We start from the raw sequence: 27,079 nt of genomic DNA on the forward strand, positions 1-27,079 counted from the left end.
GGATCAATTGTTAGTCATGAACACATTACGATTAGACCAAGTCACTTTCCTTGTATTATTTTAAATTCTACTTGGCAGTAAAATGATTTTGATTCTGATGTGGGAAGCAAAAACATACTGTTTTATTATTACAACAGAGCAAGGCAAAAGATTGCGCTTTTTTTTCTTTTTTGCGACTCCTCGTCCATTAAAAGCGCAAATACTCTGAAACTTGTTCGTTGACAGCCGGTTTAAGTGAGTGATTGCAGTCTGAGTGTTGCACTTGCAATATAATGGAATGGCTAGATTAGGCCTACCTTTATCGTACAAAAAGTCCGCCGAAAACCTCAGCGCATAGCACAAACAGCACCGTGTTTATATTATATCCTTGACCTATGACCCCCGCCGGTCGCGCATGCGCACTTCCAGAGTGTGAAAAGGCTTATAGAACAGCAGGAGGCGGTAGTGCAACTATCTAGGCGCAAACCGCCGTAAAACTACATGGATGAAAAAGACTAGTAGCAGTGGGCTCTGTAGTTGGAAGTGACAAAACTGGTTCAATTCAAAGTTTCCTACTCCTAAGGACGTATATTGTTCACGGTATATCTCGAAGGAATATCCTAGCGTTCTTCAGAGCGCTAGATTAGCTCACTCTGCTACGTGGACGGTTGGTGAGTTTTTCCTCGTTTGCATTGCAGTAGATACTTAAATTTGGGCTATCAAACACAACAATATAACTCCGTGACCAAACATCGTGGCACACTCCGCATCCACTTGTGGAAATTAGCAATTTCCAAATACCCAGTCCTCATAAGCCGTCTTTTGTTTTTAAAGTGTCGTCGATGGTTAGCCCCGTTGCTAAATAGCTAATCCGGCTAGCAGTGTTAGCAGCAATAGCTTCAACGTTAGCGTGTTACAACCATGCTTATGCACCGGCTCATGTATAGCAAATGTAAATTATAGTTAACAGATTTGATTGGAAGCTGCAAAACCGTGGGTTTTATAAGCTGCTGTAAGGCAAACGTCTCATTCTTCCTTTGAAGTCAGTGGAGTGGCCATTGCTATTTTTCTGTCCAAACATAATTGTTTATTTTGTTTTTTTTTTTTTTTTTTTTTGTTCGGATGATGAGATTTCATCCATCTCACAAAGTGTTTATTTATTTTTTTATATTTAATTTAAACACATGGAACAGTGCAGCACAATTTGTTGTCTGGAGTATCAGACTGTTTTTCTTCAACCTTTTTCGCGCCGCTGCACATTTTCTACAGTCAAAAAAGTAATCCCGAGCCACACCACTGTTCAAAAGTTAGAAAATGACAAATTGTAGACATACACATTACACATCAAATAAAGGCAATACAATTTATGTATTTACATACCTCTTGTGAAACCTGGGCCAGTTTAAAGAGCCCATTGTTGAATCCTGATTTAATTGTTTTCTGTTCACTTGTGTTTTTTTCCCAAAATTGTAGCGTTCATGTAATAAGTTATAACAGGTTTTTGAGAATTGTATTGAGGTATTGGGTTGTAACGAAGATTGATTAAGAAATGTATAAAATTATTTTATAATTCCCCTCACGAATTGTCCAAAGTTATTATTAGCTTTATTTTTTCCTCGGCAACTATAGTATCGCGGAAACTCCTGGCAATCCTCGCTCCTCCTACCTTCTAAGAATGTGGGAATGTGAGCTCCTGTCTCTCAAACTACCTCAGAGGTAAAGCGAATACTGCAGTTTAATATAGAATATACCTTATTGTCATATATGTAAAGCTACATATACGAAATATGTTCTCTCCCATCTCGCAGGAGCAGTGGCCAGCTACAGTGTTGTGCCAAGGGAGCAGGTTAGGGTTAATATAAGGAATGATTAACATCCCACAGTGATGCATACAGCTGGGTATTGCCAGGTACCTCACGATATGATATATCACAATATTTTTTACCCACAATAACAATATTGTCACGATTTGGCGATAATCGATATGTCACGGGAAAATTCATCCACAATACATCACGATATCTGTCACTGAAAAAATTCAGAATTGATTGACTGCACTGAATTAATTTCACAGGAATTACAAAACAGTGTCAAATCAATTTGACATGAATGACAGCCAAGTAGAACAAAGTGTATACGGCACAGTGACTTCATGCCGATTCTGCCCGTGATTCTGTATCAATATTTTGGCACATTCTTAGTGAAGGACCAAGGAGATTCGAACCATTGAGCCTACGATTACAAGCCTGCTCCCTTAACCACTAGTCCCTTTATCCACAGGTAATATATTTACGTTCAGTATATAGATAATCCAGTATATAGATAAACCGAAGCGCAGTGTGATAGCCCACAATCAGTTCCATTTGTAGCAGCCGTTATATCATCTCGTATCTCCTTTGACATGATCTGATGTGTTTGAGATCCAATGCGACGCGGCGGTAGGAAAAAACAGTGGACTATCATCTTAAATAAATTAGTTCTGCGGTCAGACTATGAGCGGATGACAAGAAAGCGACGTAGCGGCATTGCTGAGTGTTTGAAACAGATGACTGACTCCTGCTGCTGTGATAAACACACTGTGGAGCAGCGTCTTTGTCGGACTCAAAATCACAATAGCTCCTTAAATAGCCAAGTGTTTTACTGTAATGTGCAGTTTTTGGGCTGAAAACAATAACAAGAATGTGTGGATAGCAAAAGAAAATTGCAATAGTGATCACTCTCTCAGAGTGTGGCATGAAGTCTGCATCTACAGACACGCCCCCTCACGCATATGCATGAAGGCACCAACACAACCTGTTTTTAGAAGCGCAATTAAAGTGACTTTTAAGAGGGCTAAAACTCTGGAAAACAGGCGAGTTTGGAAAATAAACCTCAAATACGATGTTGTTTGGGTTCTTGGAACAAATGGAGATGGGTGAAAAATAGCATATTACTGGATCAAAAAGTAACTAAACACCTGCTTTCTCCTCATCTGCCACTAGGAGGAACTTAAAATAATGCCTTGATTATACGCGTTACTCCAGAAGCAGTAAGACGTGCCCAGTCAGGCAGTCAGTTTACGCTGCGCAGCGTGTTCACAGCTAGGGCTGGGTATCGATTCGAATTTCACAAATCAATTCGATTCGATTCACAAGGGCCTGATTTGATTCTCGATTTGTTTTACTTTTGATTGATTTTTGATTCAGTTAAGGATATCACGCAGTACCAATTTTACTTGGATATGGAAAACATTCTCATTAGAACTAATGATGCAAATAGTAGAAACTACAGCTTTATCTTGGTGCATTAATAAAAATAAGAATATTTACATTAATAATTGATGCTACATTAATCATGTACGTTTTATTTAACATGACTTGAGCAGAACAAAATTGCAATGACTTAAACTCAAAGCACAGGCAGGCTGTGTAAATAAAGTGGCAACAGCCACATTGTAAACTCAAGACTTTCTCATTCCTTTGAGTCTCACAAAGGTTTTGTGTTAATGTTCCAGTGGCTGCACAACAAATCTAACTGTATAAAAAGAGACACAACCATAAAAATAAATAAATAACAGTAAATAAAAGCAAACATCCAGAAATTAAAATGATTTTGAATGTACTTAAAGTGCAAAAAGTCTGGTTTTTGGTAAATATAAGAAAATACTTATACTTAAATCTTGTGAACAGTAAACTTCAGGAAATTTTTCAAATTTTTTTTGTTCATTCTCATCACTAGTAAAGTGCCCATCAGAACTATGTATTCATATAGTGGGGGCTAAGGTAGAGTTGTTTATTATGGCCAAATGAGTATGTGTTTGAAGTGTGCGCGTGTGTGCCTTCATCACCTCCGATATCGGCTATACAAAGGAGAATTGATTCAAGTTGATTGATCGATTTTTTATTTTTTTTTTTTTTTTTAAACCCAGCCTTATTCACAGCGGAGATGTGTCACTACAATTATAGGCACACACAATCACGACTTGAAGCTCAGTGTGTATTTAAAAGAATGCATTGAGGAAAAATATTTTGAAAATGTAAAGCACTAAACGCAGCTGCTTATTTCGTCAAAGACCCGCAATATAAAGCACATTTAGCGGTGCCAGTCAGTAGCACACAGAGCGAGAGCTACAACTAAGGATTATTTTCATCATCGATTAATCAATAGGGATGTTCCGATACAACTTTTTAATTTCCGTTATGATACCGATATTGCAGCCTTGCGTATTGGCCAATACGAACCAATATCAGCATGAATTATACATTTTAAAGTTTCTGTATTTTATTTTATTTATTTTTTCATTTAAAAAAATAAGTTACTTATTTTGTGGTGTGGAATGGTAGAAAAAGCTTGATCAAGTGATGTTACTCAAAAATAGAACAATAGTCAGCAACAGTAGGTATGATATGAACTCACAGATTTATTATTAACCAATTGATTACATAAATTTTAACCTTCAACATAATATCTACAGTATTCTACAATTGAATAGAATAAATAAAGAATGAATTGGGGGAGAAAAAATATTTAAAAACTGGTAAATCCGGATATTCGAATCCGATATTCGTTTTCAGGCTAATATCAGACAAATATCCGATATCGGATCGGGACATCCCTAGTGACAGTCATGTTGAGGACAAGGAGTGTGACGTTATCTCAATATGACGATATATTGCAATATTTTTTTCGCATGATCGATTATCGATATGCTCGCGCTAAGTATTGCTTTTTTTGAAAAAAAGTTTTTGGAATTTCATATTTATTTTATTATTTTCAAAACATTTTCTGCTTTTTCACTAAAATGTGCAGGAAGATCTTCACAGAAATGTTATCACTGTTTGTTGAAGGAACCAATTTTTGTTTACTGGAATATTGCACTATAATGGTGTTACTGGTAAGAATGACCCTATTTTTTGTTGACAACAAGCAATATTGGAGATACCTATTTGTTTACATTGGTATGTTTCCAGAAATGTTGCACTAAAATAGTGTCACTGTTCATAGGACACTTTTTCAATTTATTGTCTTTCAGAGATATGAAAAAAAATTGTATTTTTTCACTTAATCTTTTTTTTTCTTGTTATGTCATAGATTGATTTCTGACCAATATATCGATAATCGCAGTATTGTCATATCGCAAGATAATCGTTTTCGTGAAGTATCCAGAGGTTCCCACTTCTATTGAGGATGCTCTCAGTCTACACAGCTTGTTCTTGCTGTCTCTATTATAGCACAATATTTCTTTTTTCATCAGAAAACAACATAAATGACAGGCTTCCTGATAGGGCTGTAGTCAACCAAGGAAGTGGTTGGTCGACCAAGATTATGGCACACGTAGCGATGAGTCGACCAAAAACAAAGGAGAATGGGGGAAAAAAAGGAGAATGAATGAGCAGGTGCAGAGGAGGACGAGGAGAAAGAAAAAGAGACCCATATTTTGTTTTGGCTTTTTGTGGTGTAGATTTGCTTTTAAACACAGATCATTTATGATTTGAACCTTATTCAAGCTTTGACCAGAACCCAACAAAGCAAAAGTGAAACCTCCAGGTCCGACAGACCTTCAGGTACCGTACTTATATCAGTGCCCGACCTGAAATCCATTTTTTCCTCATACAAATGGCATATTTAAGTTTGTGTTAGTGGTAAGCCTGCTTTTATTAATAAAGAACTGTTAATATTAACATCAGATCAGCGCACGGGGAAACAAGCACGTCAAACACAGGTGAGCAGTGTGCTCCGTGGCGCCAGAGACAGCAGTGGATCTATTTACATAATCCACGTATCAAATACAAGGATAATCCATGTTCTTGTGCAGAAAAAGATTGATTTAACAGTGGATGCTTGTTTCAAGCCTGTCTTAATTTGTTCCCTCTCTGCTCTGATCTACTCTGAGGACAACACACTGCGCAGTGACAGCTGAAGCGCAACACTTTTTTTCTTTTTTTTTTTTTTGCAGCGAAGCACGTACTCAGAGCTGTTGCTGGACATAGAATTATTGTTTACTTATTAAATACATTATATTGATATTTAATCCGTATCACCTATATAAGTGCATTGCATTTTTTTTTTTTTACCGTATTGAAACTGATACCATTGCTGGTCGACCAGTGAAAATCTTGGTCGACCATGACATCATCGACCAATTAGTCGACTAAACAACCAAAGTTGGTAGCCCTACTTCATGATGACAAACGCATGACGTAACCACAGCAAGAAGTTGTGTAGACTCAGAGCATCATCAACATGATTGGCGGCAGTGACCAGAGGCCTGTGTCGATAATATTTTGTGCCCTCTGTGTATTCTTGTGTTCCTACTGGCTTCTTAGGAGTGTTTTTGTGATAGTCATTATGGTATTTGACAGTTTTGCCTTCCTACAGGTTTGGTGGTTACCATGGCAACGGATATCAGTTCACCTCAGCGGTTCTTCCATATGCCGCGGTTTCAACACCAAGCACCTCGGCAGGTGTTCTACAAAAGGCCAGACTTTGCTCAGCAGCAAGCCATGCAGCAGCTTACCTTTGATGGGAAACGCATGAGAAAAGCAGTGAACCGAAAAACCATCGATTACAACCCTTCTGTCATCAGATACTTGGAGGTATACCCTTTGCATTCTAGAAAAACCAGCTGAAGTTTTTTTTTCTCCAGGATATTGCTATTTGTATTTTTAAGTTTATTTTAAGACAAACTGAATTAAATAGATGTGTGGGGGTTGGTTGGCGGGGCAGAAACCAGGCCCCACTTTTTCCATAGTTACTCTTTCGATGTTTATAATTTGTTGCCGGGCCTAGTATTTGGCTTTTAAGTGGAAAAAGCAGTAGTGTAGTGGTAAATGGTAAATGGACTTGATTTATATAGCTCTTTATCCACAAACTGAAGCAGTCCCAAAGCGCTTTACATATCAGCTCATTCACCCTATCACTCTCACATTCACACACCAATGGGACAGGACTGCCATGCAAGGCGTGAGTTGACCACTTGGAGCAACTTGGGGTTCAGTGTCTTGCCCAAGGACACTTCGACACATAGTCAGGTACTGGGATCGAACCCCCAACCTCTCGATCAGAAGACGACCCTCTACCACCTGAGCCAGCTCTTATAGTGGGGTCTCCTAACCCTCTTCCCCTGGTCAGAGGTCTGCAACCTTTACATTTTGCCTCATCTCACCTGGATTAAAGTCCTCCTGGAGCTGAAAAATTTACCTTCTCAGTGAAGACAATACAGTGCATTAAATTATATACAGTTAAAATTATATAAAATAATGTTTGATTTGATTTATATTGATCATGTAAATGGCAACTTAAAAACAGTTTAAAATAAAATAAAATTGACATCAAGAAATAAAACAGTATCTTGCATCTTCAAATTATACTCGGAGCATTCACCAATGCATTACCCGCAGTCAGGTAGAGAGCGTGCACCGTCTCCTCACCCACAGCGCGGAGCGAGAGGGAGAAAGAAGTACACTCTGGGACGTGATGAAGCGCAGAGCCGCTCAGTCCGAAATAAGGTCACCATACGCACTCGCACGGATGCGACCAGATTGTGTTTTCAGTGTGTGCGAGTGAAAATTCACTTGGTAGCAGTCTCGAGCCCTGCATTCCATGAGTGCTCATATAGAGTACAACAGCGCTGGGACTTTTTACAGACGTCACTCTGTGGTACATGTGTTGCAATAACCGTTAATTAACATTATACCAGTTGTTAACTGTCTTACACCCAATTTCTATTGGATACAGGTCCGCTGCGTTAAGTCGCCGCCACGCCAGCGTAGCTGATAGGTTTCACTTTAGTCTGTGTTAACCTCTACCGGGTTCGGTGCGCTGCGTATCTGCTCCGTTCCAGCCCCGTCCCAGCTCCGTCGTGCACTGACGGATCAACTCAGCACAGAGCAAATACAGTGAAACGGGAAGTTAAGCACATACTAAACATTAAAACATGGTTTGTCTTAAAATCTGCACACACGGTGATGCTCACTTGGACAGCAGTTGGGACATATTAGATTTAATTTCAGTGTGTTTTGTTGTACTACTAGCAAACAACAATGTCGACCTACAACTGCACCTTTTAGGTTAAACGGAATTTGAAATCTTCTGAATTATTATTATGTGATTAGTAATTTAGTTAGTAATTTATGTTGTGGTGATTACAAATACAAATTTGTGAATCTACTCTAATATTTTCCTGAAACATTTTTTTCCCAAATGGCCCAAACAATTGAAGTGTATTCAGGAGATGAAAGCATCTGATTAGATTTCAGAAACCAGCAGTGTACTAATTCAGTTTATTCTCTGCAGAATCGCTTGTGGCAGAGAGATCATCGGGACTTCAGAGCTATCCAGCCTGATGCTGGATGTTACAATGATGTGAGGAAACTCAAACATCGACGTTGATGCAATCCTATTAAGAGCCTTTTAACTCTATACTTCTCATTCTTTTTCTGACATGTCTCTAGATGTTTTTACATCTTTTTGACTTCTCTTCTTTTATCATGTCAACGATGGACCAGAGGTCCTTTAGTTTCTGACCAAATGAGTGCCCCACAAGTGCATTCAGAAAACAGGATTTGTATGTTGGAATTGTGACTGTGACAAAAGTTTGTATCTGCTACAGCTTGTTCCTCCTGTCGGCATGTTGAGCAATCCAATGAATGCAGTTACGACAAAGTTTGTCCGGACCTCCACCAACAAAGTCAAGTGTCCTGTGTTCGTCATTAGGGTGAGATTGCTGCATCTTTTAATCAATACATTTGTTCATCCTTTCAGCAGGATTGCCACTGGCCCCTTTGTTGAGGAACTCAAACCACTGTTTACTTACAGTTTTACCTGTTTTTTTTATTTATTTATTTTTTGCTGAAAATGTATTACAGTTAGATTAGCCTATAGATAAAAGGAACCTTTCATCTGACAGTTACAATGTATTCAAGATAAGAATTCATCAAATCCAGTTGCTTTTACTAGATTGGCTAGATTAACAGGACCTAGGGGTTAGGGCTGCATGATTATGGTCAAACAAGATTAACAACTAAAAACTGGACACGGACTGGAATTTAGTGAATTAACATTTGCTTTAACATTCATGCATTTATCGTATTTGAGTTTGTGATGCTTTTTCAGGTGGTTGAACAGATTAGATGTATTACCCTGCCACGCACACACAACCCCTTTTCACTCTTTACATATGACTTCCTGTTTCCTGAATCCAAAACTAGTCCAGAGCACAAACACTGATCACTTTCGAGACACTAACTCTTCATTACGATGCCCCTCATTTCAATTGTTGCTGCAGTATTTTTTTTCAACATGACTCACTCTAATCAGTCTAGTCTGCCGATTGACCTAAAGTTGCTGCTGAAGCGTCACTCACTCGTTATTAAGGTAGCTTAATGAAGCCTTAATCATGTGTCACAGGTGGTTGGCTGACGACTAGGGTTGGGAAAGTGCTTTATTAAATATGCAGCAGAGCCCACATTTTAAAAGTAAAAATTGCAGACGATGTGGCGTATAGGATGCTATTTTTTTCCTTTATAGTTGACGGTGCAGCCAATGTAGCAGTGCACTCTGTGTGGATTTTTCAGTCAGTCGAACACTTGTCCAGCGAAAGCGGGTGTCGGGAGGCAGAATATTATTGACAGTCACCCCTACAGCAGAATTAATAAAGTGTAACAGTCACTAAACATCACGGTGAACTGAACGTTTAATTCGAGCTCCGGATAATGTGGGGAAAGTGAAAACTCTCACTGCTTTAATAACAGGATGGATTTGCCATGCTCTGCTGGACGGTGTCCGATCGTTGATAGAAATTGCAGGGGAGCGAGTGACAGAATCCATACATCTGTTGAATATTTGTTTTTATTTATATATTTATATTTATATATAAAATAAGATTGCTGATTGTTTGGTGAAAAGAGCGACTAAACATTACAATAAAGTCTAAAATGTAAGATATCTCAGCCAGTCTTTAACAGTAATTAATAATAAATGGCATTAACTTGTCAATTCACTGCGTTAGGTTTATCAAGAACGATCACACATACACACGGAGAGAGAGTGCTGAAATACTCCATATAAAGTAAAAATCAGCCGGTTTATGATAGAAATAAACAATCAACAGCATAAAGTTGCCATATAACCAAACTACGTTTTTTCAGAAGTGTGTCCGACTCTGACTCAGTCCGATCGACATGATTGCTGCTGAGGCGATGGTGCACAGGGAGCGGACAGAGCAGTGTATCAGTCTGGTTCCAGTAAAAAATTACCATACAAAGCTGTAAATAGACTGATACGCAGACGCGGGGCAGTGAGGAAAATTGCTGAGTTATTGGAATGCGGCCAATACAGCGGTGCGTTTAATACCCCGAAAAATACGGTAATCGTGGCACCCAATATGATAATCGTGGTTAAAATTTGGTTAGTTGTGCTGCCCTACTAGGGGTCCTGTTTAATAGATTGGATGTCCTACATGACAAGTGACCTTTAAAAGGTAATGTAGAGTCCTGCCCTATTTTTTAGGAAGCACAGTGCATTTATTTGTTCTCAGTTTTTATGTTGAATTTGACACGCAAACCAGCTCTCATTCAGCTTTATAAAGAAATTGGTGTTTTTTTCTCTATTTGCAGTGGACTCCAGAAGGTCGTCGTTTAGTAACTGGGGCTTCAAGTGGAGAGTTCACTTTGTGGAATGGTCTTACCTTCAATTTTGAGACGATTTTACAGGTAAGCATTTAAACATTTTTTAAAAACATTTATTATTTATTTCATTCACAGATATCTAGTCTGTCGTGGACCGGTATCATATCTGCCCTTCCTTCCTTTGGTCCTTTGCTTGTAGATGCGTGTGCGCATGACTGCTGCGCAGTAAATATGCTCTATGGTGGCGTCTGCGTGCCTTTGCTTATGCACTGAGTTTAATCTAATTTAGTCAAGTGAAGGAGATTGAAGTGCAAATAATTCTTCAAATTTGATTCGTTTTTTTTGCGTTCCGGCACAAATATACATATTTTCCTGGATAGTCTTCAAGGAAAACTTATTTAATGTCTTACTTTCAAAACTAGATTCATCCTTCACTTAATTTTTACATCATAGTGGGACCACAAATTTCTGTGTCTGATGTGATCTATCTGTATTAACAGTATTATTAATTGACGATTTTAAAGTCTAAAAAGGTTACGTAGCTTTTCACAGTATTGGTTTTGGTTAAGATTTTGCAGTGCAATAAGGCAAGCAAAATAATTTGCTTTGTTTCTTCTTTTTCTTTGTGGTGTACCAGTACATGTAAGTAGTTAATATAGAAATAAATAGTCTCTCAAGAGTGCATGTTAAATTAATGCTTGACAACACTAACCTTAAAACGTATACAAAGACCTAACTTCCTTAGACTTAAATTATAAGATCCTTTCTGGCATATCCATTGATGATTTGGACATTTGATTGTTTTTTTTTTTTTTTGTATTTTTAAAGAGACATTTCTGTTGTACTTACCTTTATTTTTTTTCAACATGCTATTAGCTAAAATCATAGATTTTCTTTTGAAGACTAAATGTCATTACGATATATAAATGTCAGGCTGCTGGAATTTAGTAAACAAAAAAAGTTAAACCAAACGGGATGACCAGACTATATTTTCATTCATATATCATCAGCACTAAACTGTGTTCAGATTTGTGTTTAGAAAATGCTTTTAAATGCAGTGGAATGTATTGAGCAATATTTTTTTAAACTGCAATAACATAAAAGAGATCAATCAAATTGAACGTGTTTTTGTCAAATTCTCCTCATCTTGCAGGCCCACGACAGCCCAGTCCGAGCTATGACCTGGTCTCACAATGACATGTGGATGTTGACAGCAGATCATGGGGGCTATGTCAAATACTGGCAGTCCAACATGAATAATGTCAAGATGTTCCAGGCTCACAAGGAGGCTATTAGAGAAGCAAGGTTTATACCCATTTTCAGATTTTCTGTAGTTCCGATAAGTCTTCACTGCTTTCTGTTAACCACTGAGATATGCTTCCTAATATATTTTTGGTTCATATATCCGATGTGTGTGCTGTTGCCACACTGCAGTTGTCTTGTTGGTATTTTATCTATTAAGCCCGTTTGTTTGTGCACAATAGCTGATGTGTCAAATAAAATCCTCAGTCTTTTCAAATTCCCGCTGGAGGCAGTGGCACGGCGGCTTGGGTTGTGAAGCGGAGTTCAATAAAGCTCCACAGTTTTATTCATTAAAGTTGAAACAGGCTTTCATAATTTTGAAGCAAATAAACAGAACCTTGCAGAGTTTCAATAAATAACTTTCCATTTGTATCAAACACAGCAGATCATCATTATCATAAAGAACATGCTTACATTCTTGGTATAGCGCAATATATCATAGCATATCTAGAAAAATAAATACTAAGATGATATCACATTTCCTTACTTGGATAAAATAAAGAGGACATTGTAACTTTATTAGTGCCACAAATTGACAAAAGAATAATTTGTAATAATTAAGACTAAGATTAATCAAGCACATACAGTGGTGTGAAAAAGTGTTTGCTTCCTTCTTGATTTCTTACTTTTTTACATGTTTTCCAAACTTAAATGTTTCAGATCATCAAACTGATTTAAACATTAGTCAAAGATGGCACAAGTAAAAACAAAATGCTGTTTTTAAATGAAGGGTTTGATTAATGAGGAAGAAAAAAATGCAACGCTACATGGCCCTGTGTGAAAAAGTGTTTGTCCCCAGCTCCTGTTAAAACTTATGTAACTGGTTGATCACTCCCAGGCCTGATTACTGCACAACTATTCTCAATCTAGAAATCACTAAAATAGGACCTACCTGACAAAGTGAAGTAGACCAAAAGACCCTCAAAATCTATAGACATCATGCTGAGATCCAAAGACATTCAGGAACAAATGAGAAAAAAGTAATTAAAATCAGTCTGAAAAGGTTATAAGGCCATTTCTAAAGCTTTCAGACTCCAGCAAACCGCAGTGAGAGCCATTATCCACAAATGGCGAAAACACAGAACAGTGGTGAACTTTCCCAGGAGTGGCTGGCTCATCAAAATTACCCCAAGAGCGCAGCGACGACTCAACCAAGAGGTCACAAAAGACCCCACACCATCATCTAAAGATTTGCAGGCATCACTTGCCTCAGTTAGTGTCAGTGTTCATGACTCCATCATAAGAATGAGTGGGCAAAAATGGCCTGCATGCCAGAGTTCCAAGATGGAAAACCACTGCCTAGCAAAAAGAACTTTAAGATAACATAAATGGAAGCATGAATTCTGCCGTCTACCAAAAAATCCTGAAGGAGAATGCCATCTGTTCACAACCTCAAGTTGAAGCAAACTTGGGTTCTACGGCAGGAGAGTGATGCAAAACACACCTTCAAGTCCACCTCTGAATGGATGAAGAAAAACAAAATGAAGTCAATGTTGTGACATTAGTCCTATTGAGATGCTGTGACATGACCTTAAAAGGGCAGTTCAGGCTCGAAAGCCCTCTATTGTGGCTGAATTACAACATTTTTGCAAAGATGAGTTGGTAAAAATTCCTCCACAGCGTTGTAAAAGACTCATTGCAAGTTATCGCGAACACTTCATTCCAGTTGTTGCTCCTAAGGGTGGCCCAACCAGATATTAGGTTTAGGGGGAAAACACTTTTTCACACAGGGCCCTGTAGTTTTAGATTTTTTTTTCTTCCTTATTAATAAAACCCTTCATTTAAAAACTGCATTTTGTGTTTACTTGTGTTATCTTTGACTAATGTTTAAAACTGTTTGATCTGAAGCATTTAAGTGTGAAAAACATGCAAAAAAGTGAGAAATCAGGAAGGAGGCAAACACTTTTTCACACCACTGTAAGTCTGATTTAAAGTCAAGCACATTAATTTCATCCTTTAAGCTGTTTGCTGTTTTGTCAGTTAAAAAACTTGTTTTTAGGTTTACCTGCAAATTAATTTCCATTAGGTGCGCTACTTCCTTGCTGGGTAAAGATCAAAGCTATAGAGAATGTACATCAAAAGCAACCAAAATCTGTCATGTTGCCTAAAACCAGGGAAGAACAAAACATACATGCCAACTTTATCTCTAATACTATACTAAGCATATATTAGTGCAGTGAATTCAACCAAATTTAGAATAGTCACAACTAAACTTTTCTCTGGGGTTGTTTTAAAAATCCACATTGCGAAAACTCTGAAAGACTTGTCACAAAGTCTTTGGAGCTAATGTGGCCTGTTTGAGAAGGATTAAGATTACAAGATATCTTCTCCTTCCAAATCCATTATAACAAACAGGCAAAATTAAAACCTATTTAGAATTAAATGATTATAATACATGTTAGTGTTATCTGTTTTTGCAGTATTTCTACTTTAAACTAGAACAGTTAATTTATTTGACGCCGACCATAAACATTTTTAATCCTTTTGGTTTCCTGACACATCTATGCAACCAACACAGGAAACATAAAAAAAAAAAATCTCCATTACTGTTAACTTTAGTTGTGTATGATTATTATTTACCTTTACAGTGGAGATCAGTGGAATGAGGAGTAGAATGCCTTTCTCATTCCACTGATCATTCTGCTTTGCTTTTCAGATAAAGGCTGAGATATTTTTCTTTCCAAGGCATCTCTAGTAGTTTCAATGTTTTGTTTTATGTCTTTAAGAACAAACCTCATGCATTTTCTCCTGCTTCTGGTTCATAATAGTTATTTAGAACTACTGCCTCTGTTTGGCATTACTTCCGTTTTGCAGTGCACAAAAGTTACAAATGTCAGCCAAGTAAGCCATTTACTGATTAAGTATTGTGTTGTCTGCCAAATGAAACATAATTTTAACGGGTTGACAAAGAATGGTACATTTAAGCCTAAAGGTTGATGGCCCAAACTCCCAATTTGATTAACTGTAGAATCATGTTCTGTATCTTAACTGAATCGATTTGATCTAAAATACATCTTTAGTATTCAGCATTTGAGATTCTCCTGCTTATGGTTAGCCGTAGTAGAGTGGGTCGTCTAATAACTGAAGGGTTGGCTTTTCAAATGCTGCTCTCTCAGTCGTCGTGTCCTTGAGCAAGACACATTACCCACATTACCTCAATTGAGCATGAATAGTGGTGGTGGCCAGAGGGGCCATAGGCACGAATATGTAGTCACACTTCTGTGTCAATGTACTACAATGTAGTTTACCACCACTGGTGACTGATGTGAATTGATAATCGTTTCTGTAATGTGCTTTGAGTCTCATTGAAAAAAGCACTTTACAAATCTAAGCCATTATTATGCTACAAACTGGCTTAATTACCGTAATATGGAAATGTTGATTCTAGCCAAAATCTATAAAAACTACACCTTGGCTCTTTTTAAATTCAAAACTATAATGTACACTCTTACACCCATAATAGATTTTCAATATAGCAGTTAAGACACTATCCCAATTTTAAGTATACCAGTGCAGTGCCCGTAGGAAGTATGTATTGCTTATAGAAAAGTGGGAGGGTAAGTAGCTTTGTCATGGATGGCCAAATGAGGTTGTGTTTGAAGGTGTGACTTCATCACTGTATAGGTAGGACTGATGACATCATCACTGTGGAGAATGATACCGTTAATAAATTATTTATTACATGCTTTACAAAATAATTTATTAACGGCATTATTGCAGTCCAAAGAAATCCGACGTTGCACACCCTTGAACCAAGCAGCAGCCACGTTGAAACTCTCAAGTCAGTCTGATCCTGATCCGCAGAGATATTTGAGGAACACACGCAGACAAACATATTCCTTGCTTTTATAGAGAGATGCTCTTGAAAACAGGTTTTTGGATATATATGATGAAGCTCAGTATTGTAACATATTTTGTGTGTGTGTGATCCCATTAATTTTAAGTTGTCATGGAACATTAGAGGAACTGGCCAATGAGTTGATCTTCTAGAAAGTGTAGTTTGGTTTGTGTGGTTTGGAATTACGAGGGTGTCTATTGTCACGAATGTGTTGGAGGTGTTGTCTGATAGTAAGCTTTTCCATTGTGGGATATTCATATTTGCTATCTGGTGTTAATTGGGTAATGGATGATAAGTCTCCAAGCAGACAGAGTGATGGGACAGTGGGATGTGGCAGTCCAAGAGGGCAGAGAGGGATTCTGTCACCATCTCCAAAACAGGTGAAAAGAACCATAAGGCATGAATGTAAATTTCTGAAGTGTTTTGTGTAGTTGGTGCATATATCTGAATTTGAGCTAAATTTGGAAAATTTATGAACTGTGAGATAGGTTCTATGTAATATATTTTATTGTATTAATTGTAGATTAATGTATTTGGAGACATTTTGTAGATGTTATTGCAGATTTGGTTTCAGAAGTTGGCATGAGGAGCAATTGCTAGATGATCTTCCCATTCATGATTGAGAATGGATATTGTTTTATCATACATAAGTATGATAGTGTATATCTTGGATATGAGTTTTAGTTGATTTTATGTTGATGAAAAATGACACTGTGGGTGAGAGATCCAGATTTCTGCTTCTTTTGTATGTGTCCAGAACTGTAGATTGTATTGAGTGTTCCTGATGCCAAACTTCTGGACCAGATATGAGACCATTGAATTATTTTGAAAAATGTGCTGCAAGTGTGTGATGACCCTCTCTGCCCATGTGCAGAGGTGAAGTGGTTTTTTTAATTTAGTAGTAGGTCTGGATTATTCCATATGGGTGTGAATGTGGAAGGTGTTAAGGTGGAGTTAGTAAGTTTGTGAAATTTCCACCAGGCTGTTAGAGCTGAGGATATCGTAGAGATTTTAAAACAGGTGGTATTGATTGGATTTACTGACAAATGGGAAGTCTGATATTGGAATATTTTTACCAAATGTTTGTTTTACATTACGCCAACTGACATCTGAAGGTTTGTGATTAATCCATTTAAATATCTATTGCAGTTGAGTAATCACTGAAATTTGGAGCAGCGAGTCCCCCTACTGATTTTGGTTTCTGCAGAGTGGAACGTTTTATTCAAGGTGTTCTGTTTTTCCAGTACAATTTTGTAATGATTGAATCAAGAGATTTAACCCAGGGTTGAGTCGGTGGGGTTGGAATCATGGAGAGAAGGTAGTTAATTTTTGGAAGATTAGACAATTTAATTCTGGATATTCAGCTAGCTAGTGAAAGTTAAATTCCACTTTAAACGGAAGCATTAAGAGCACTTATGACCCTATTTCTTTATGTACTTTTGATTGTGTGGCAAGGTTTTGAAAAGTGAATGGCTAAGAAAATGGGTAATTAATCTCTCAGCTTCATTTTCGTAAACTATTGAACTACATAGACCTGTTAACTTGTCTAGGATAAATTTTACAGGGACAGATGACCCCTGATAAAACAGTTAAGCCTTTTTCTAATCCATTGCTTCTTACTGACTCCTGTTTATTTTTCCAGTTTCTCACCTACAGACAATAAATTTGCAACATGCTCAGATGACGGTACAGTGCGAATATGGGACTTTTTGCGCTGTCATGAGGAGAGGATCCTCCGAGGTACTTTTATTAATTATTTAAATAAACATGATTTTCATTTAGCTTGTCAATGTCTTAGGAATAAAACACTTTTGTACTAAACAAGGTATGTCTTTGTATTTTTGCATGCACTTAGGTCATGGTGCTGATGTAAAATGTGTTGACTGGCATCCGACCAAAGGCTTGGTGGTGTCAGGAAGTAAAGACAGCCAGCAACCAATCAAATTCTGGGACCCAAAGACAGGACAGAGTTTGGCAACCCTGTGAGCTTATTAGAATTCAATTTACAATCAAATTTCAAATCTATGAAATAGTTTCAAAAGGCTAGGAAAATTAGCTTTGTTTATATATCGGTGCATATACCATGTAATTGACCTCTAACCTTATATTACAATGTTGCCGTAAGCATATTTTAGCAAATTTGTGCATGTTTCAATACAGCCATGCCCATAAAAACACAGTGATGGAGGTAAAGTGGAACCTAAATGGTAATTGGCTGCTGACGGCATCACGTGATCACCTGTGTAAACTTTTTGATATAAGAAATCTAAAGGAGGAGTTACAAGTGTTCAGAGGACACAAGAAGGAAGCAACAGGTAAATCAGAAGAGCCTATACTCAGGTTACTATTGTAGTTTTATTGAACAGTCTGTGAACCCCTATGGTGTATTTTTCATCAGCTGTGGCCTGGCATCCTATTCATGAAGGCCTCTTTGCCAGTGGGGGTTCAGATGGTTCGTTGCTCTTTTGGCACACTGGGTAAGAAAAAATAAAGTGCTGGTGACCTTTACTTTGAGGCTATGCCTGTTATGTTTGTGCAGTTACTCTAACCATGCCAATGTGGCTGTTTGTTAAGAGTGGAGAAGGAGGTTGGAGGGATGGAGATGGCTCATGAGGGAATGATCTGGAGTTTGGCCTGGCACCCACTAGGTCACATCCTTTGCTCTGGCTCTAATGACCACACAAGGTAAATTAAGTGTATGCATTACACACATACTGACTCATTTCTGCTCGTCTTTGGGATTTTAGTTCCTCAAGCTTTTTTTTTAGAGGCCTATCTGTAAAGCTATCAATGTCTTGAGACCAAGATCGGTCTCGAGTACTACAACACTTATACCACAGACAGCTCTTTGCAATCTAAGGCTACGTTCACACTGCAAGCCTTAATGCTTAATTCTGATTTTTTTGCTCAGATCTGATTTTTTGTTTGTCCGTTCACATCACCGTTTAAAATGTTACCTGTATCAGACTCCAAACAACCCGCGGACGCATTGTCGCATTTAACTCAAACTTTTTGTGCAGTGGAACCGGAGAATGAGAATGGAAAAAGAGAGACAAACATTTTGTTTTGGCGTTTTGTGGTGCCGATTTGTTTTTAAACACAGACCATTTAAGATATGAGCCCGTCGTGGAGCTCACCCACACACATGCAATCCTTCAGGTATGCACAGGCAAACAGCACCTGTTCCCCAGCCATGAGCCTTGGAAAACCACCTCTCACGCACATAAACAAGGAACACTCATGTCCACGAACACGCAGATACATAGGGGATACACATACGATGTGTCTGTACTTACACACATAGTTTGATTAACCCTCCGATTAGATCAGAATCAGCACTTAATAGAAGCACAGAGCCACAAACATCACTGCAGCTGAAACAGTTCCGCATGAAACTGTTGATCCCAGCCAATAGCAAAATTCAATTGTAATGGCTGGCGTTCAACCCTTAGAGCGCAGTCACTCCTGTATTTTACAACTAAATATGCAAAATTAAAACACTTTTACAAAATTATAAAATGTTGAACTAGGATCAATTAGCAGCACACCTTAATACCCAATGGGTTTAGTTACTCTTTAAAAACAGAGCAAGATTGAAATATATTTTTAAGATGTAAATACAATCAAGAAAAATGTTTTTAAAATACAGTTTGTGAAATATACAGTTAAAATGTAGCCTTTCCATTAAATCATGGCAGAACCAAAACTCTGAAAATGTGGTGGTCTGCAGCTTGTTTACAGCAACATTCCAGATCATCTCACATTTCAAATCCACAAAAGCACCAAAAAACAGGTGTTCACTTCATCAAAGACCCAGGTTAAAGAGTCATATGTTTGCACTAAATTAGAACACACAAATGTCTTGTCTGCATTAACCCAAATCTTGAGAGTTCTCTGAGAGGCTGTTGTTCACACGATGGAGAAGTCAGGAAAAGTATTGAAACACAAAGTGTTCCAATATTTAATTTGTAGCTCACTTTGTTCTTTAGGAAAACTTCAATGGCTTCCACACACGTAGGTTGTCTGACAATACTGCTAATAATTGTACCCAGTCATGCCGTTGTGACCAGCTTTGGACTAGTGGAGGGTCTGCTTGTACTTATTATTAGAGGTTTTAAATTAACAGATTGGTGTACCAGCACTCTCTCAAGTTTCGTTTCTGGTATACGTGACTGTGCCGTTCTCATTCATTTATGAAGTCTTGTGGCCCATGAGCGTGATTGACACAAAATGCCTCTGCGATCAATGCATTGGGCACCCCTGCACTTGGAAGACAAAAAGGCTCTGTTTGTGGCACCAACTTGTGACTACTGCACCTTTCTAAGCAATGGCAGCTGTGTGTCAGGGCTCTGACTGGCATTTGCAGTCGTTTGCTTTTACTGACAGTTAATCTACAGATCGTCACTATGTAGAGTCCTGTGTGTAACACTTCACAATGAATAATAAAAGGAATACTGGTACAATTTTTAGATTATTATTAATCATAGTAATTTAGAAAAGGGAGCCGCTCTTTCATCTAGTAATGTGCACACTGCTGTCAGCAGCTGAACGTAAAAGTGAAATATTTTGTCTGAACAGTTTTAAATGTTCAAGGTTAAAAAAAACATTCTGCAGTACTCTCATATTGGCGCTGGAAATTTTACATTTACAAGTTAAATCCTCTGTGCACTTCATTATATATATTTTATTTATCAAGCCATATTTAGGTAATTACTGACTGACCTTCAACAAAGCCCAACCCCTAAAAGTCTGCATGGTTTGCTTTCTATATTTTTCAATGTTTTTCTCTTTGAAAACGAGTATAATTGCACATTTCACCATAACAAATGTAATTGTTTTAGAATGAACACAATTTCTGTGCAATAACTTGATGAATCAGTGTGTCATTTACAAATTCACAAGATGTGAAGAATTATCATGATTTATTATGGTCAGATTCACAATAACTAAGTTAATCGATTCACACACCTTATTGTCACATTGTGTGGTGTTTTGTATAAACATTAGAATCAACCAGTCTTCGGACTGAACATTTAAATAAGCCTCTAACATGATTGCATGTACACTTGCATTAATCTGCATTAATAAATGCTCAAAGCTTGAAATGCAGCTGATCAGTTTTTATAGTGTCTATTTTATTGTCCAGTAAATTTTGGACAAGAAATCGTCCTGGAGATAAGATGAGGGATAGATACAACCTGAACCTTCTTCCTGGGATGTCGGAAGATGGCTTGGAATATGGTGAGCCACATTAAATAAGAATGAACTGTGTGTATAATAATGTATTATTAGCTAATTATCTTGTATGTTTCTAATCTGGTTTCAGATGACATTGAACCAAATAGTGTGGCTGCAATCCCCGGTATGGGCATCCCTGAGCAATTAAAGGCTGCTATGGAGCAAGAACAGAGCCGTAAGTCTTGGAGAGGTTTGCATCTAAATTAACAAAGAGAAGTTTGGTTCAGATCCCACAAACCTTATCTCTTTAAAAAATAATAGTCTACATTTCCTAATAACAACAATTGAATTTCTCTCAATTTTATACATTCAAGAAGAACAAGAACCCTCAACTTACTTTTTTGTTACTCACCAATGTAGGAATATTTGTCTTTTTGCTGAAGTTCATAGAAAAGTTGTCTTATGTCATTTAAGTTGTAAGAAGAATTCTGTTAATATTTTTTTATGTCAGAGACACGGATCTAAAGCAACAATAGTGATGGATAAATCACAACAAAAGATCATGGCATCTCAACTTTTATGTCTTCCTGAAGCATTTGGGAATAACTTTTAAGACATAAACACTCATTAGTCCAAAAAAAGTTTAGTGTTTATTCATGCATCAGACACTTGTTTAGTTGTTTTTTTTTAGATTGTTGGGGAACAGCTTGTTGTCAAATACTGAAATATTTAACATTTTTGCAGGTCTACCTAAGTTCACATGTGAAGTTCCATTTTTTTTTATTATCTTTTTTTTCTTTTTTGAAAGCGTTTTTTTTTTTTTCAAGTCATTAAATGGTGATGATGTTTTAGGTGCCTGGCAAGATTAAATTTTTTTGTGTTATCAAAGAGATAGAGATTGTGGTGAATGTAGCACACCTCGCATTATTAATTTCCCTTACATCAAAGTATGATGTAGTTAATTTGTAAGCAGTCACTGTAAAGTTGCTGAATATTTATGCAGTCATCTTCCTCACTTTGGGGTATTGCAAAATCAATCTACAATTTTGACATTCTTGATGACTTTAAATATTTAAAAGCAAATGTATTTTATCTGAAAATTGGGAAAGGTCAGACACTCTTTTTAGCAACTGAAGAGTAAATCAAGTATCTCCATATTTTCAGTTAAAATGGCAACCCCTGAGGTGGAGATGTCCATTCCTGGTCTGGATTGGGGCATGGATGAGGTAATGGGGAAGGACACCAAGCGAGTCCCTCAAAAGAAAGTTCCATATGCCAAACCTATCCCAGCACAATTCCAACAGGTAATCTTTTTTCATGTGGCTCAGATCTAGAGTTTGTTTGAAAAGTTTCGGCCAGGTAGTCACTGTAAATAAGAACTGGTTCAAAATGATCAACCTGGTAAAATAAATAAAATAAAAAAACAGATTACAAACCTATCTAATTGCTATCTACAGGCATGGGCTGAAAACAAAGTTCCCATAATGTCTCCCTCTGGGGAATTGCTCAAAGACCGAAAGCCGGAGCAGAAAGCAGATTTGAAAAAGAAATCTCAAGCGGAGATTGATCAGGAGAGGGCTGCTCTCCAATACACCAACCCTATGCTGCTAGAGGTAGCTAATTATACATACACTTGATCTGTGCATGTTTGTGTGTTTCTGTAGTAAAAACACTGATAACGATTATCAAGGGGTTTTAAATACTGACCTTCCAACTCTCTCTCCCCAGCAGATCAAGCAGGATCGCATGAACCAAGCAAGCACAGATGGAAACATTGTACCCCAACAGGGGCAAGGCACTGGGTCCAACCTCGCCGTAACTGCCGGGGGTCCTGGCCAACAAAGTTTTTCTCAAAATATGCCTCAACAGTTGCCTAACAACATTGGGTCCTCTTTGGGCCCAGGTGGCATGCAGCCGCCATTTATGTCTGGACAGATGGGACAACCCTCTGGACCTCAGTCCCACCAGGGCACTCCACTGGGTATGATAGGACCTCCAGAGCAAGGGCCGAGACATTTTGGCCCTTCCAGAAACATAGGCCTTCAAGGGTCTCATAGTTTAGGACCAAGAGGAATGCAGGGCCCTCCAACTGGTATGATGGGTCCATCTCCAAGAGTAATGGGCTCAAGAGATACACAGGGTGGGGGACCTCATGGAGGGATTATGCCACCTCAAGGGAGTATGATGGGGCCCCAGGGTCCAGTGCCAGGTGGGATGATGGGCCATCCACCAAGGGCACATGTCAACATGCCCAACAACTTTGGAATGGTTAACATGCAGGGTGCTTCTGGAGGGATGCACAAACCGCAAGCAAACATCCAAGGGCCTTCAAGCAACAGCATGCAAGGACCCCATGCAAATATGCAGGGTCCTCCAGGTAACATGCAAGGTTCAAGGGGAAACATGCAGGAACCTCTTTATATGCAGCATCAGGTGGGTTTCTGTTTAGAAAACATTTTGATTTCAAATACTGGCGCAAGAACTAACTCTAATTTTGTCTAAGCAGGGACAAACGTCTGGGCCCCTGGTTCATGGTTTAGGTCAGCAGGGACCTAACACCAAAGGTAAAACATGTTCAGGTCAGCGCCTGATTATTGTGTGACTACCCTGCTTAATGTTTCTCATTGCTAAATCCACATTATGTTAGGAGCTCTAAATGTGCCCAAGAGGGATTTTAGAAAAGGACACAAGAATTTGTTCATAACTTCTGGCTTTTCCAAATAAGGTGATTCTCGGGGGCCACCCCTAAATCTCCACATGGGCTCTCCTGACCAGCTGGGACCTGGGGGACCAGACCAAGGCTCAGGACCATACTGGGGGGACAATCAGCAGAGTTGTTGTGGGCCACAGGAATATGAAGGAGGCCAAGACTTCCAAGGCGGACGAGATGAAAACTGGAGGAGTGGACCAGCATATCCAGGAGGTTACAGAGGAGGACACAGAGGAGGTGGAAATGGTGGCAACTGGGGGCCAGATGAAAGGTTCAGTGAAGGAGATTTCAGAGGAAGATGGGATGGCAGGTATGACTGTAAATATATTACCAACCTCCCATATTTATTGACCTTTTAATCCATTTACAAATTGTGGCACGTGCAAAAAGTCAAGAATTATTGCAGAATTTGACATTGTCAGTTACGATTGAGTAGATGATGTCGGTAATTCCATTCATGACCTTGATGATCACATAAAGGGGACATATTATGAAAAATTCACTTTTGAATTTCTTTTATCACATATGAGGTAACTTGAGTGTCCACCAGCACACAAAGTGTGAAATAAATCCATCCGTTGTTTTTTTTGTGGTTTTTGTAAGTTTTACAAAATTGCTCCATTTCAAATTTTCCAAATTTGTGATGTCTCAAGTCAAATTGGGAAAGAAAATACCCTCCCCTCCTCTGTTCACTCCACCCATGGACTCCACAACCAACCTGATAAAAATTTTTGCGAAAGTTCGCCCTTGTTTTTTTTATCAAAGGAGTGATGGCTACCGGTAAAACTAAATACAGAACTTTCCTGCTGCCGGTGTCGTGAAAAGTACACTGTAGTGTAAACATTTGATCATGCAGAGGTGTACTCCGCTCTTGTGGTTCGGCGCATTGGCGAACCTGTAATATCGCCTCATATCGCTGATCTGACGTGTTTGTGACACAATCCGACGCAGCGGTTGGAGAAAACAAACTATTATCACCTTAAATGCACTATTCCTGTAGTTAGAAGAGCAATGGAGGAGGAGAAAGTGACTTAGCAGCTTTACACTCCGGTGAGAGTTTGAATCACTGCTGCTGCTGCTGAGATGCAGAGACCCTGAAGCGATGAGTCGGAGTCAGAATAACAATAGCTGCCTAAATAGCCATGTGTTTTACTGTAATGTGCAGTTTTTTGGCTGAAAACAATAACAGTGTGTGGATAGCGAAAAATAAAATCGCTTTGGTGATCACTGATCACCCCGTAAAAGAGCGAGACATGCATAAGCATAAGTAGGCCCCAAAACGACCGGATTTCAGAACTGCTCAGGAAGTGACTTTACAGAGGTCTAAAACAGGTGAGTTTTGGAAAATAAACCTCAAATACTATGGGGATTCTTGGAACAAATGGAGATGGGTCAAAAAATTGCATAATATGTCCCCTTTAATGTCTGGATCTAGCAGGTTTTTAATTTTTTTTGTCTTTACATCTTGTTGAACAAAACTACTCTTAAGGCTTCTCCTTGAAGATATTATACTCCAAATGAAAGAACTATAGACCCACCAAGATTAATTTAAATTCTTAACAGGTGACACAACCTGAGACACCATAAATGAGGGGATGTACTAAATGTATGAGGTGTCTTGTTGCCAGAATGCAGGTTTTTAACCTGGATTCATTGAGTCAATATTACGGGGTCGGAGGGGGTCAAGACACACACACACACACACACAGTATAACATTTTTTCTTCACCTCAGCTGTGAAAATGCTGATTTTCTTCTCGGAAATGTTTACTTCCTTGCAAATGTTTTTTTTTACCTCAGTGGGCGGGGCCTCCGAACCAGGAATATTTGAGGACGTAACATGTTAATGACTATCAAATTCAGCTGCTGCATCTATCGATACCCGTTCATTGGTACACTGGAATTGGTCAGATACAAATCTTTCGTAAGTCCCACGTTGGTCCTGTCGTATGACACAAAACTATTTTTGCAGCTTTAGGAATTCATTTATGTTCCAAATAAGAGCATTTTTTAATGTGTGGAATCATGTCAGTTAGAGCAAAACTTAGAGCTTTAGGAAAAACTACATACAGATGGTGAAATAGAATATAACGGGTAGTACGATACACTTAGTTCACGATAGATAATGGGCTTGCGATAATGATACACTACAATATTTTTGGAAAGAAAAACAAAAAAATGTTGTTGAAAAAATATCCATCTTTTTTGGCTTTAACTCTGGATTTACTCATGGTATGACATTTTCAGCTTAATAGAAATAGTTAGATAAAAACAAGTGTGTAGTGTAAATGTGCAATAGATTGTGTGGATTTGTATTTTTCTCATTTATAGTTCTGGATGAGCAGTCATCAACTGTTTGCGCAAAGTTTCTGTTGGTACAGTGTGAAATTCCAGCTGGTGTTATAGTTTAGTCAGTAGCAAGCCTTAGGCATGATCTGATTGGCTGAGTTCCCTGAAGGGCAGCTTTGACAGCCTGTAATTGATAAAATAGCCTAAAGAGACTTACTTTTAGTTGAGTTAGGTGCCAATCAGCATTCATCAAGCCAACTCAAAGCAGCTTAACTTTTATGCGTACGAATTTGAAACCAGATGGCCTGTACTAAGTTGGATTATTATATCTGGGATTTCTCTCTATTAGCGGGCTTCACCTAACCAAACATTTTCCATCACAGAGCAGCTGTTCTACGAAGCACGTTATCAACACGTCCACTTAACCCAGATAATTTCAGCCTGACGCTGTGCGCACTCCAGTGAAAGGGTTGGAGAATGCAGCGTCAGACCAATCACACCTAGAAACAGTGCAGACTTGCGTCACAAGTGAGGATAAGCATGCCAATAGCAGAGAGCTCTAGAAATTAGTACAAGCAATGTAAACAGCGTGTAGTAGCAAAGTCCAGTACCTAGCTAATAGGCTTGGACGGTATCCAAATTTCTATTTTACTATGGTATACAGTATTAAAGTGGCTAATTAAAAATTATGACGTAAGGCTCTGACAGCATCACCAAACTGTTGACATCAGGGTGACCTTGGGTTCTTAAAGAGCCTTAAAAATAGTTAAATATATATTTTAAATAAAAGGCCTTAAAAAGTATTAAATTGTCTTAAATTCAGATCAGATAGGTCTTAAATGTGTTTTAGTCACGTCACCATGATCATTTCTGGTGAGCACAGAGTGAACGCTCTTCTCATCCCATTCCATCTCGCCGTCTGTGGCTCATACACAGCACAACCAAAGGATTTTATCTCTGGCAAATCACACCTTTTAGTCAGGCTCATGTTAGTACTACAGACAGACCAAATAATTGTGGTAATCAGAACTCAATCCCCTCAGAAAGTACGCTTCGCATACATGAACAGACATCGATGTTGCTTCCTTGTGTTAGTGGCATACCTGTCAAGCATCCCCTCTTTCCCGCCATATTAGTATTTTCCTGTAAATATCCCGTATTTTAATGTAATAATCAT

The 27,079-nt window shown here is 38.4% G+C and overlaps 1 protein-coding gene across 4 annotated transcripts in view; it reads left to right on the forward strand.

The window, feature by feature from the left end:
* The first annotated feature begins 422 nt into the window (after positions 1–422).
* Positions 423–27,079, forward strand: part of wdr33 (WD repeat domain 33) — a 45,532-nt gene continuing 18,875 nt past the window's right edge. For 2 of the 4 annotated variants that reach the window (XM_028441319.1, XM_028441322.1), the window contains exons 1-18: positions 423–650; positions 6,337–6,554; positions 8,254–8,322; positions 8,570–8,674; positions 10,575–10,670; positions 11,740–11,891; positions 17,369–17,466; positions 17,582–17,708; positions 17,887–18,041; positions 18,125–18,203; positions 18,301–18,411; positions 20,873–20,967; positions 21,053–21,139; positions 22,069–22,208; positions 22,362–22,517; positions 22,633–23,337; positions 23,411–23,468; positions 23,630–23,924. In XM_028441319.1, the coding sequence (XP_028297120.1) occupies positions 6,351–6,554; positions 8,254–8,322; positions 8,570–8,674; positions 10,575–10,670; positions 11,740–11,891; positions 17,369–17,466; positions 17,582–17,708; positions 17,887–18,041; positions 18,125–18,203; positions 18,301–18,411; positions 20,873–20,967; positions 21,053–21,139; positions 22,069–22,208; positions 22,362–22,517; positions 22,633–23,337; positions 23,411–23,468; positions 23,630–23,924 (2,732 nt within the window). In that variant the 5' untranslated portion in view covers positions 423–650; positions 6,337–6,350. The remainder of the gene's footprint in view (positions 651–6,336; positions 6,555–8,253; positions 8,323–8,569; positions 8,675–10,574; positions 10,671–11,739; positions 11,892–17,368; positions 17,467–17,581; positions 17,709–17,886; positions 18,042–18,124; positions 18,204–18,300; positions 18,412–20,872; positions 20,968–21,052; positions 21,140–22,068; positions 22,209–22,361; positions 22,518–22,632; positions 23,338–23,410; positions 23,469–23,629; positions 23,925–27,079) is intronic. The other 2 variants (XM_028441321.1, XM_028441320.1) reach the window with 2 other exon arrangements.

The sequence above is a fragment of the Gouania willdenowi genome, unplaced genomic scaffold (assembly GCF_900634775.1).
Source record: "Gouania willdenowi unplaced genomic scaffold, fGouWil2.1 scaffold_215_arrow_ctg1, whole genome shotgun sequence".
In the NCBI taxonomy this organism is placed as follows: domain Eukaryota; kingdom Metazoa; phylum Chordata; class Actinopteri; order Blenniiformes; family Gobiesocidae; genus Gouania; species Gouania willdenowi.